The 10716-nt window shown below is 61.8% G+C and overlaps 5 protein-coding genes and 1 non-coding gene across 6 annotated transcripts; 3 read left to right on the top strand and 3 right to left on the bottom strand.

Annotated features, from left to right (window-relative positions):
• Nucleotides 1–213: 213 nt before the first annotated feature.
• THITE_2074474 (uncharacterized protein) lies at nt 214–1483 on the top strand. Its single transcript, XM_003649733.1, has 2 exons — nt 214–740; nt 826–1483. Exons 1-2 carry the CDS (start codon nt 219–221, stop codon nt 994–996), a joined length of 693 nt encoding a protein of 230 aa, XP_003649781.1. The 5' UTR covers nt 214–218; the 3' UTR covers nt 997–1483.
• A 202-nt stretch (nt 1484–1685) lies between these two features.
• THITE_2108720 (uncharacterized protein) lies at nt 1686–2942 on the top strand. Its single transcript, XM_003649734.1, has one exon. The coding sequence runs from the start codon at nt 1892–1894 to the stop codon at nt 2867–2869; it is 978 nt and encodes a 325-aa protein (XP_003649782.1). The 5' UTR covers nt 1686–1891; the 3' UTR covers nt 2870–2942.
• A 379-nt stretch (nt 2943–3321) lies between these two features.
• On the bottom strand, nt 3322–5083 carry THITE_2108722 (uncharacterized protein). The gene is made up of 2 exons (XM_003649735.1): nt 4855–5083; nt 3322–4797 (listed from the first exon to the last, which is right to left on the bottom strand). The coding sequence occupies exons 1-2, from the start codon at nt 4886–4888 to the stop codon at nt 3413–3415; spliced, it is 1419 nt and encodes a 472-aa protein (XP_003649783.1). The 5' UTR covers nt 4889–5083; the 3' UTR covers nt 3322–3412.
• Nucleotides 5084–5268: 185 nt separating this feature from the next.
• On the top strand, nt 5269–7781 carry THITE_2108723 (uncharacterized protein). Its single transcript, XM_003649736.1, has 3 exons — nt 5269–5762; nt 5816–6246; nt 6300–7781. Exons 1-3 carry the CDS (start codon nt 5474–5476, stop codon nt 7629–7631), a joined length of 2052 nt encoding a protein of 683 aa, XP_003649784.1. The 5' UTR covers nt 5269–5473; the 3' UTR covers nt 7632–7781.
• Nucleotides 7782–8078: 297 nt separating this feature from the next.
• On the bottom strand, nt 8079–9916 carry THITE_2108725 (uncharacterized protein). The gene is made up of 4 exons (XM_003649737.1): nt 9669–9916; nt 8803–9554; nt 8589–8706; nt 8079–8499 (listed from the first exon to the last, which is right to left on the bottom strand). Exons 1-4 carry the CDS (start codon nt 9830–9832, stop codon nt 8340–8342), a joined length of 1194 nt encoding a protein of 397 aa, XP_003649785.1. The 5' UTR covers nt 9833–9916; the 3' UTR covers nt 8079–8339.
• Nucleotides 9917–10232: 316 nt separating this feature from the next.
• Nucleotides 10233–10346, bottom strand: THITE_t31. The gene has a single exon. It is a non-coding gene; the product is annotated as a tRNA-Leu (tRNA).
• Between the last annotated feature and the right edge of the window lie 370 nt (nt 10347–10716).

Here is a 10716-nt window from a genome sequence, read left to right on the forward strand (position 1 = left end):
CACCTGGCGCCCCACAAAACTCTGAATTCTGCCGCCTCGAACCACCCGGAAGCAAAGTTACCGAACGCCGCCAAGAATCAACACTCGCAAGTCAGTATTCCACGGATTCCACCGACCCACGACACCCGCACGGCGCCAAGCAGACAGCACCGCGCACGAACTTCCGTGGTCTCCCCCCGGATTTCAATTCCGCAGCCCTCCAGGGGAAAAAGAAAAAAATGGACACGCCCAAACCGGCCGCCGCCCCCACCCTGGTGATCCCCGGCCAGCTGCTCGGCCCCGCCTCGCGCTTCCTCCCCGGCCCGGGCACGCATCTGCACGAGTCCAACCTCTACTCCTCGCTGCTAGGGCAGGTGCACATCACCCAGCCGGCGCGGCGGCCCGCGCCCGCGCAGCCCGGCCCCGCCAAGCGCCTGACCAAGATCACGCCCGCGCCGGCGCCGGCGCCGGCCGAGCTGCCGACCATCTCCGTCGCGCCGGCGCGCGCGGCCGGCGCTGGCGCTGGCGCTGGTGCTGGGAAGAGGAGGGAGGTGCTGCCCGAGGTGGGGAATATCGTGCTGTGCCGCGTGATACGGATCACGCCGCGGCAGGCGGTGGTGGCGATCCTGGTGTGCGGGGACTCGGTGCTGGAGGCGGACTGGCAGGGCTTGATTCGCGTGCAGGACATCAGGGCGACCGAGAAGGATCGGGTCAAGGTGTACGAGAGCTTTCGGCCCGGGGATATCGTCCGGGCGGAGGTGGTAAGTTCTACATGCAGCTTCGCGCGCGCGCGGCGGGGAGGGCTTGTTGTGGACGCTGACAAGAGGATGATGGGTGGGGTGGTAGATCTCGCTCGGTGACCAGGCGAACTACTACCTGTCGACGGCGCGGAACGAGCTGGGCGTCATACTGGCGACGAGCGAGGCGGGGAATACGATGTATCCCGTCAGTTGGAAGGAGTTCAGGGATCCGGAGACGGGGATGACGGAGCTGAGGAAGGTTGCGAAACCCTATTGAGCCTCGTCGGCTGGCGCATGGTATGGTATGCATTGGAAGGCGGGCATCGCACTACATCTGTTGGAGGATCCCGCTGGAGCGATTGGCGACGGCGCGCCCGTGCGTCTGAGACGGCACCATCAGCCCAAGCCACGAAGGCTGGGCAATTGCCTCCGCCGCAGCCAGTCATGGCTGGGTCTTCTCTGCAGGGAGATAGATGGGGATCCTTCGACGCCAAGGGCCTGGTTACGGGTGTCTTATCGTCCGCACATCACGGCAGATCTTTGTGGTTGCCGTCTGATTGTTGGGGGCAGAATAGGACACCCAAGTCCCGCGACTGCAAAGGAGCTGTCTCCGAGATAGGACGAAACAGCGCCGCAGGTGCTCCGCATAACCTTACGTGAGCGGCGGTGCCTGGCTCCGTGCATGGCAAACATGCACTGACGCCCAATCTCGGGGATCATGGAGCCAGGAGCAGATCTTCCAAGCCAATCAACTGGATGGCAGTACATGCAGCTACCTATTGTTGAGTGACAGCCACGAGGTGTGAAGTACACGTAGTATTCCATACTCCGTATTGCTGGGTAGGTACTTTCCCCTGTTCCGGGCTGCGCTGGGACGCTTGTTCTCGGTATTTGCGGTCGATCGTGGGGCACAGCCACTGCAATGCGCAACAATGCGCGACGTCAGGGCGAAAAAGAAGGATCCCTGGCGCCAAGAACGGAACCAGCCACCCCACGCAGGAACAACACACGCGAGTCGCCAGGCTGCCACGCCAGCAGCGCAGCACTTTGCTCTGGTTTGAGGCAACAATGAAAGACGGCTTCGACTGACTCGACGCCGCCCGCCGTAAATCACTCGAGGAGTCACGGAGTCACGCACAACGCCGGATCGAGTTCTCCGTGTCTCCAGAGCCATGACAGCCACGGAAACCACGGCAACCACGACAGCCGCCAGCATCACGGCTGTCGCAAAGGCAGACACCCTGACGGCCGCGCCCGTGTCCGCAGCCTGCTGCCCCAATTGCGGCTTCAGCCTGGACCAGTCGTCCTTCGAAGAGACGCAGACCGCCCTACTCAACGCGCAGAAGCAGATCGCCGATCTCGAAGCCCAGGTGCGCCTCCTCAACCAAAAAGCCACGGCCGCCGTCGACCGCTGGGCCGACTACGAAGACGAGCTCGCCAAGCTGCGCGCCCAGCTCGAGTCCCGACCGCAAACACCGACACCATCACCGCTCCAACAACAATCCACAACGGCAAAGCAGCAACACCCGGCCTCTCTCCCCACCCCGCCCAGCTCAGCAGCCGGCCTCCCGACACCGTCCCCCTCGCGCGCCTCCTTCCTCACCACCAGCGCCGCCTCGCGCATCTCCGCCCTCCTCTCGCGCAAATCCCCACCCGCGGTGCCGCCGACCCTCAAACCGCTCCCGAGCGCGCTCAGCCCGATCCCCTCCGCCCCTTCCTCCGCCTCGTATAGCACCACCACCACCACCCCGGGCGGCACCAGCACGACACCAACCACTGCGAACCCCCCACCCACCACGACCACCAGTAACAACGACGGCAGGCCCCTCTCCCCGCCGCGCTCCCTCGCCGGCTCCGCGCAGCTGACAGCAGAGGACCTGCTGGCGGCGCTGGCGCGGGAGCAGACGCTGCGGCAGGAGGCGGAGGGGCGGCTGAGCGCGACGAGCCGGGAGGTGGAGGAGCTGAGCGCGAGCCTGTTCGAGCAGGCCAACGAGATGGTGGCGGCGGAGCGGCGGGCGCGGGCGCGGCTGGAGGCGCGGGTGGGCGAGCTCGAGCGGCGCGAGCGCGACAAGCGCCGCCGGCTCGAGAGGCTGGAGCGCGCGGTCGGGCGGATCGAGCGCGTCCGCGGGGTTTTGGCCGCTGAGGGGTGATATATACATATATACATATATGTGTATATTTACGTGGGTTTATCGGCTTTTTTTGGGGAGGAAGAGGAACCTGGGGCGTTGCTCACTAGAATTGTTATGTGTGTGTTGTGTTTGTGGTTGTGGGTGGGTTCTCATATCTCTCAGTTTCACCAGGATATGCACCATGGGTAAGGTTCGGAAGCGATGGCATCTATGAGGATGGGAAAAAAAAGACATTCACGGATGGAAGGCATGTACGGCCGGGAAGGCTGGGAACCGGACAAGGAAAAGGTTGGGCTACTGGTCAGGTTCCTGGATAGGCAGCATAGCATGTACACTACGGTCGGAGTTCGTTGTTGGGTGTCCGATTCTATCAACGGCATTGCTGTCTAGCATGCGTCTCTAGCAAACGCGCTGATGCAGTTTCGCTTACAAGAATGCGCTTCGCTATGCGCCAAAGATGGTTTGTTGGCTCTGCCGCTCGTCCGGGTGTCGCCAACGACCTGACTCGTGGAGGAGCCCTCGTTCATTTCTTGAGGCTCAGCTAGGCCGCATCGTACACTCCTACGTGTTCGCGGTCGCCACAACTTGCCCTTCTTGCGCGCCCGCTGGAGCAGCCGAGTCGGCCGACTCCGCCTGAGGTGCCGACTCGGCGGCTTTGGCATCTTCAGAAGCCTTCGTCTCCTCTGCTGGCTTATTATCTTCGGCGGGCTTAGCTTCCCGCGCCTCGGCCGGCGCGCTGGTTTCGCCGCTGTTCTGAGGCTCGGCCTCCCTGGCGTTCGGGTTGTTCCATAGCTCCAGCATGCGCCGGACCTTGGGTCCCCAGACCTCCTCTCCCTCGAGCAGCTCGTAGTAATCTATGCAGTTCGCCCCCCCGAGAACAAACTGCCCCTGGCGCGTGCGGCTCAGCTCGGCCATCATGGCGCCGCAGCCCAGCTTCTCGCCCAGGTCGTGGCACAGACTCCGGACGTAGAAGCCCGACGTCACGGTCATGCGGATCTTGGCCGCCGGCGGGCCCTTGCCCTCCCACGGCGGAGGCGTGTTCGGCGCTGGCGGCGGCGGTATCAGATTCGAGCCCTTGCCCGCCGGCGGCAGCTTGCCGAGCGCGCCGGACATCATGGGTTCCGCGCGGCCCTCGTTGGTCTTTTTCCGCTTCGCCGGCGGCTGCTCCTCGCTGACGAGGCTGTCGACGCGCTCCTCGGCCTCGCGCTTCTGGGAGTCGTACTCGGCCAGCGCCCGGCTTTCCGCCTCTTGCTGCTCCGGGGTGAGCTTGCTGGGCTCCGCTTCCGAGGCGGCCTGCCGTTTCGCGACGCGCCAGACCGAGTCGACGAGGTTCTTCTCGGCCTGCTCGGCCTCCTCGGTCGGCCAGCGGTGGAAGTGCGTGCCGGGCTCGTACCACTCGACCAGTTCGAGCTCCGTCACCTCGACCTCTCGCGTCTCGATCTCGCGGGGGATCGGCTTGCCCTCGCGCGCGTACTCGTACAGCGGCTTCCCTTCCATCTTCAGGGCCGAGTAGAGCGGCGGCATCTGCCTGAACTTGCCTCGGAAGCCCTGAAGCGCCTTCTCGGCGGCCTCTCGGGTGATCTGGCCGTACGGCCCCTTCTTGATGATCCGGCCGGTGCGGTCGTACGTGTCGGTGCTCGCGCCGAAGAGGACGACCGTCTCGTAGGTCTTGGTACAGTGGAGGAAGTTCTGGAGCGCCTTGGTGCCCTTGCCGATGCCGAGGATGAGTACGCCGGTGGCCAAGGGGTCGAGGGTGCCGCCGTGGCCCATCTTGACTCTGATTTCCTGCTTCGCCTTGCTGCGCCGCCGTTTCTGATACCGGGACTCCTTCTCGCGCAACGCCGTCTCTTGTCTAATGAGCGGCGCGAACAAATTGGACGGGTTGAAGTAGACCTGGCAGTCGCGGATGACCTGGGCGGAACTCATGCCGAAGGGTTTGTTGATGGCTGTCGCCGTCTGCAATTAGCCCAGAAAACACCGAGGGCGAGGTACGGAATACACACCGAAGACGCCGTCGAGAACCTTGTCGGCAGCCATCTTGGCAAGCTTGGGAAGCCTCATATGGGAGAGAGAGCGCGGAATTGGCGGCTCATCCGAGGCTGGAAGGAAGAAACCTGTACCGCCCGCTACTCGTTTAGTAGCAGAGTCAGCCGGAGCGTCACGGCCCTGGTGTTTCCAGCATCGACCGGCAAGACAAGTTGCTGGGGAATTTTTGGGACAGGCGGTCCGAAGATTATCGAGCGGTTTATCGATTGGAGAGGAGCAAGCCCCGCACCAATCATGCTCGGTATTAGTGACTTTATCTCCCTGACTGTGGCTGGGCTTATAGCAAGTACTAGTACTTCACCCAATGAGCATAACACGCGAGCCCCACTCTCTCAGACTCGCGTTTCCTGTCGCGCTGATTATTCCCGAGAGTTGAGTGGTTCGGGGCAATACCGCGTAAAGTGCTGGCTGGTGCATGATCAGTCGTGACTTTACTCAACACCAACGCTAGCCGCTAGCATATTCCCCCAACAACGGCTGTGGCTCGTCGAGATACCCGCCCGCCAGCGTCGCCCATGCGCGTTGAGATTGGGCGAAACCACTAACCTCTAACTTACCTTGCCTACTCCAGCCACAATGGCCGGCCGACCGCGAAGGCGTCGAGCGTCTTCGACCTCGACCGTCGCGTCGCCCGACCGCACCCATTACAAGCGGCGGGTCAAAGAGTCGGCCGTCCTCAAACCGGCACCGCGTGACATACCGGATAGTGAATGGCCTTGTTACGTGCTCACGGAGGCGACAATTTACCGCAGACTCAGGGACGGCAAGACCCTTGTGTTGGCGAACCCTCTCCTCGTGCATGTCGAAGGGCCGCTGGTCGTACACGGCTACCTCGAAGTCGATGAGGATAAGCTCCTCCCGAACCGTGAGCAGACTGCTTCGCGCTGCGCTGATACCGGCTGCTAACTCCCCGACCAGTGGTACAGCGCGGTGTAAGGGCTGCCTACATCGAGATCCCCTACTCGGACCGCTATTCCATCGGAGACGGCCCGCTCGTGCTGTGGGTCTCGGGCGCCGCCGGCTGGTTTGAGATCCGCCCGTCCGCGAGGTACCAGGCAATGTACGACCAGATTCGGGAGGCCATCACTCTCTACTACGCCGCGTTCGAGGTCTACGACGAGTACAATGAGCTTCGCCGGGCCAGAAAGAAGGGGCAGAAGCTGAGCCCGCCCACCTTGGACCAGATATTTCTCAAGTATGCTGTTAGGGCCGGAGATGGCATCGTGCGGGACGAAGTCGAAGCTCTGTGCCACAAATGGGCCGAGTTCCTGATCGCCCATTTCGCGAAGGAAGTCGAGCTGGACTGGAACACCACTCTTTTCGCCAAGTGGCTGCGCGAGGCCCATCCTGTAGGCTCTGCTTTACCCAGCAAAGGTCCTGCGTGGCAGCTAACAGTAGCAAGGACATCCAGAAGAGAATCACCGATGCAGCGAACGGACTATTACCCCCTCCTCCTCCTCCGCCGCCTCCAGAAGCGGAACAATGGGACGAAAGCGAGACTCTACGGAAGCGGCGAAGCAGGTCGGCCAGGACGAGCAGCCGGAATAGTGACTCGCGTAGCCCGCCACCCAAGCCGCTCGCCAAAGAAAAGCCCAAAATCAAAGAGACCCCCGTGCCGCTGCCCGAGAAGTACAGGCAACAACTCGTCCAGCCAGCAAGCTCGAAAGCATCGCCAGCGCCGCCCCAGGCTCCAAGGGACGTGCCAGTAGATGCGAGTACTCCGGTTCCCGAGCCGGATACGCCTGTTGAGCGGCTTGTCGCAGTTCTAGAGGATATCCGGAAAGACCTGGATATTAGCAAGGCGGAGCCGCGCAAGGTGCACTCGGCCATGTTCTTCATATGCAAGGTCCGGCAATACGCCGCTCCCAAGGAGATCTTCGCATACTATGCTAAGGATCTTCTCCCGCGTCTGGGCCCGGAGTGGAAAGGAACTCCGTTTTACAACTCGCTAAAAGAGGCGGCAAAGAAGCCGTGGGCATCAGACATCATCAAGGCCGAAGATATCCCATCTCAAACCCTCCGGCGCGCTAAGAGCAGCCAGAAGACGGCCGCCCTTTCCACCAACTCCGCCACACAGCTGCCCCCAAGCATCAAGCTCAAGGCGAAAACCAAGAAAGCGCTCCACGACGACAGCGAAGGGTCCGGGGACGACATGGCCTGGCTGGATGCGGCGCCTCAGATGCGCGGCCGCCGGTCTGGGAAAGGGGCAAGCTTGCGCCTCGTCTCGACGTCGAAAAAGCGGCCGCATTCGGAGCTCGACGATGAAATGAGCGGCGGCCGCCGAGGGAGGAAATCCGCGCGAACGGCCCACCTCGCCAGCGACGAGGAGGAGGAGGAGGAACTCGAAGATGCCGAAGATGTGAGCGACGACAACAGCGGCCTCGCCGCGGCGGAAGACCACAAGGCCGGATCGCGCCTGCCGCTGCCCGAGGGCGCGGTCCGCGTGGTCGTGCACGCCGAGCGGATCCCGACGACGTCGCCGAGCGGGCCGGACGGCACCTGGACGTGCGACCAGGAGGGCTGCACCTACGTGGTCCGGTCGGCGGACGAGCAGGACGCGCAGCAGCTGATCCAGGACCACTTCCGCGTGCACGAGGCGCAGGCCGAGAAGATCAACCTGGCCGTCAAGGAGAGCCGCGGCCACATGCCGATCAAGTACGCCTACTTCCCCCCTGTCCTACTCCTCGTCCGCATGCGCCCTGGCCCCAGCCCCAACAGACTGCACGGGCGATGATCGCTTGGTTTAAGGTAGCCAGCCATCTTAAGTCGCTCGTGTCGTGGGCCGGGGCATTTGCACGGAGACCCCTTTTTTTTAACCTCTGACCGCGGCAGATGGGATCTTCAAAGTCGTGGCACATCCCCCCTGGGTGCTCTGGTGCTGACATCCCTACAGTCACCTCCTTGAGAAGATCCAGGCCCTCGGCAGGGCTGCCCTGGGAATGCGGGGGACGCTCAACGGAGAGCCGCTCCCGGCTCCTGTCAAGCGCCGCCTGCTAACTTGAGCAGAGAGGCAAGAAGGCAAGGCAGGTAACATACGGCGCCGGTGAAGCCTGTCTTTGAATTATGACTGTGGTTTGGGATTGTGTAGAACGGTACAATACCCATGTTACATCCCATTGGGGAGGGTACTGGCGTTTAATGGTCTGCTGGATGTCTTGAACGGATGGGTTGGCGTACCACCGGTTGATTGGGCGGTTTGAGATGGGTAACTGGGCTTTGGGCACACACAGGACGGATTAAGGCAAGGAAGGGATGGGTGGATGGATGGGCTAGTACTTGCTTGCCCGGTACTGCCATGCCTGGGCTCTCTTTTGATCGAAGCGGCAGGATAGCGAGCAGCAGCTAGCGAGTTCTCTATCTGATGCAAGTCTTGCGATTGCAGAATCGGGTCTCCCTCGCAGTGACACCGACCCCCTTTTCCCCCCTCCACCCCCTCCGATACTTACGGCTTCACAAACGACATGACGGCGTACCGGAAAGTGCCGTTCGCATAGCCCCGCCTCATGGCGCGGAAGGCCTGCAGAAAGGCGATGCCGTCGCGCCCCTGGCTGAAGGCGAACGCCCACAGCGACGGGTTCTGCACGAGCGACCACGAGATGTCCCTGCGGCCAGCCAACCCGCCGGTCAGTCGGTGAAATGATTGATGCCATGGTTGATTACCAGTCCGGAAGCAGCGCGGGAAGATACATACCAGGTCTTGCTGACGTCGGCGCTGATATCTTTTGGCGCGCTGAGCACCTGCAGGCCGGCCGCGGCGGCCATGTTGACATACTCCTGCTGTGTGCACAGCGGCGGGAGGAGCATGCCATCTGCGTATCCGATCAGCAAACGCCCCTTTCTTTGCATTGCACTAAGAAAGAAGAAGAAGAAGAAGAAAAGAAGAAGGGAAAAAAGCAACAACGCACCCTCAATAGGCCGAATATCCCGCTCGAACTCCGCCCCGCCCTCCACCAGCCCCTCGGCTTTAAACCAGTCCGCCAGCACCAGGCGGCCCCGGCCGCCGCCGCGCAGGAGCCGGTGCGCGTTGCGGAAGAAGAGCGCCTTGTCGGGGAAGTGCGACAGCGCCTCGCTGATCCAGACGACGTCGAACGCCCCGGCCTCTTCTTCTTCTTTTACTTCTTCCTTTCCAGGAGCACTGCTGCTGCTACTGTTGCGGCTGCTGCTCCTCCCCGGAGAAGACGAGAAGAAATCGCCCATCTTCTCCGCGTCCAGCTCGAGGAAGCGCACTTTACCTCCGCTTCCGCTGCTGCTGCTTTCAGCGGCCGCCAGCGGGATGAAGCCTGCTTCTTCGTCTTCGCTGGCATTTGCCGGGGTGGTGCCATCCGAAGAAGAGGGGGCAGAAGAAGCAGAAGAGGCGGCGGCAGCGGCGGATTTGCTCAGCCGCGTGGCGATCTGGACCTGCTTGCCGGAGATGGTGATGCCGGTGACGGTGGCGCCGAGCGTGCGGGCGAGGTAGCGGGAGGTGCCGCCGATGCCGCAGCCGACGTCGAGGATGCGGAGGGGTTTGGCCGTGGTGTTGGCGTTGTTGTCCGGCGGCGGCGCGGCCAGGCCGGAGATGTCCAGCAGCAGGCGGATCAGGTTGATCTGGGCGGTCTCCTTGCTGTCGGTGGCCTTGGAGGCCTCGGTCGGCCAGTAGCCGTGGTGGATGTGCTCGCCCCTTGTTTTGGCATGTTACCTTAAGATAGGAGAGAGGTGAAGGTGAGAATGAGGGTGAGGGTGAGTGGTGAGAGTGAGAGTGAGAAGTGAAACGAGTAATGGGTGGAATGCGCACCACAGGTTCAGGTAGTAGTCGCTGGCGAGATCGTAGTGCAGCTTGATGCGATCCTTGAGCGCCTGCATGGTCGTGTGGGCGAGCCCCAGGGGCGTGTCATACTGTTTGCTGAGCTCGGTGGCCTCATCGCCGGCGGCGGTAGTGGCATTGGAGGGGGCGGCCATGTTGGATGTTGGGTCGTCCTGGAAAGTTACGAACGTCGAGTCGTGTGTGTATAAAGGTCGGGGTTGCAGCAGCAAGAAGAAGGAGTTCAGGCAAGATCAAGCTAGTGTAAGAGGTCAAGCCCACCTTCCCGACTCGATGACGCCCGCCCGCCTGCAAGGCATCTCAGGCGGTGGACCGCGCAGGCAACCCCATTGGTCGGGCTTGTTTACGGTCCCAGCGCACGCACAGCAGCAGGTGTTCGTTTCGCATCGTCGTCGCAGATCCAGTTTGTCCTGACCGGCCATGTGTCTCATCTGTCATCTTACCCACTCCCTTCCAGTGAGACGTCAGTGCATATCGGCAAAAACACAGATCCTACTCTCCTAGAAAAGGAGACGCCGACTCGAACAAAAGATGACATGACTGGGGCGCGATTCGAACGCGCGCCTCTTTCGAGAGTAGAATGCACCCTGCGCTGCGGGGAAGAACTTGTGTTCTTGAGTCTACCGCCTTAGACCACTCGGCCACCCAGCCACTTCGGTTCAATTGGTTGAGCCGCCCGAAGCTGGGGCAGACAAAGGGGGCTCTGCCTGGACTGACGTTCGGGTAGTCCACCCATGCCCGCTACTCCATGACTCCTTCCGTCAATCCAGGCGCACAACTTCAAAAGTACTCCGTAATCAAGGTACCTTAGTTGGTTGCTTATGTTAAACCCACCTAGTACGAAGGAGGAAATATCATTTTTTATCTTGTCATTTCGTCTTAATCACTTAGGTTGTCATCAAATCAACTTGCCCCTAACCCTCTGCGCTCCCCTCCAACGCGCCCTGGTCATTGTGCAGCAGGGTCGCGTCGACGCTCTCATTATCCATTGCCACTCGCATGAGCGCCCGACACCATCCAG

Source organism: Thermothielavioides terrestris, chromosome 1 (genome assembly GCF_000226115.1).
Source record: "Thermothielavioides terrestris NRRL 8126 chromosome 1, complete sequence".
NCBI lineage: Eukaryota > Fungi > Ascomycota > Sordariomycetes > Sordariales > Chaetomiaceae > Thermothielavioides > Thermothielavioides terrestris.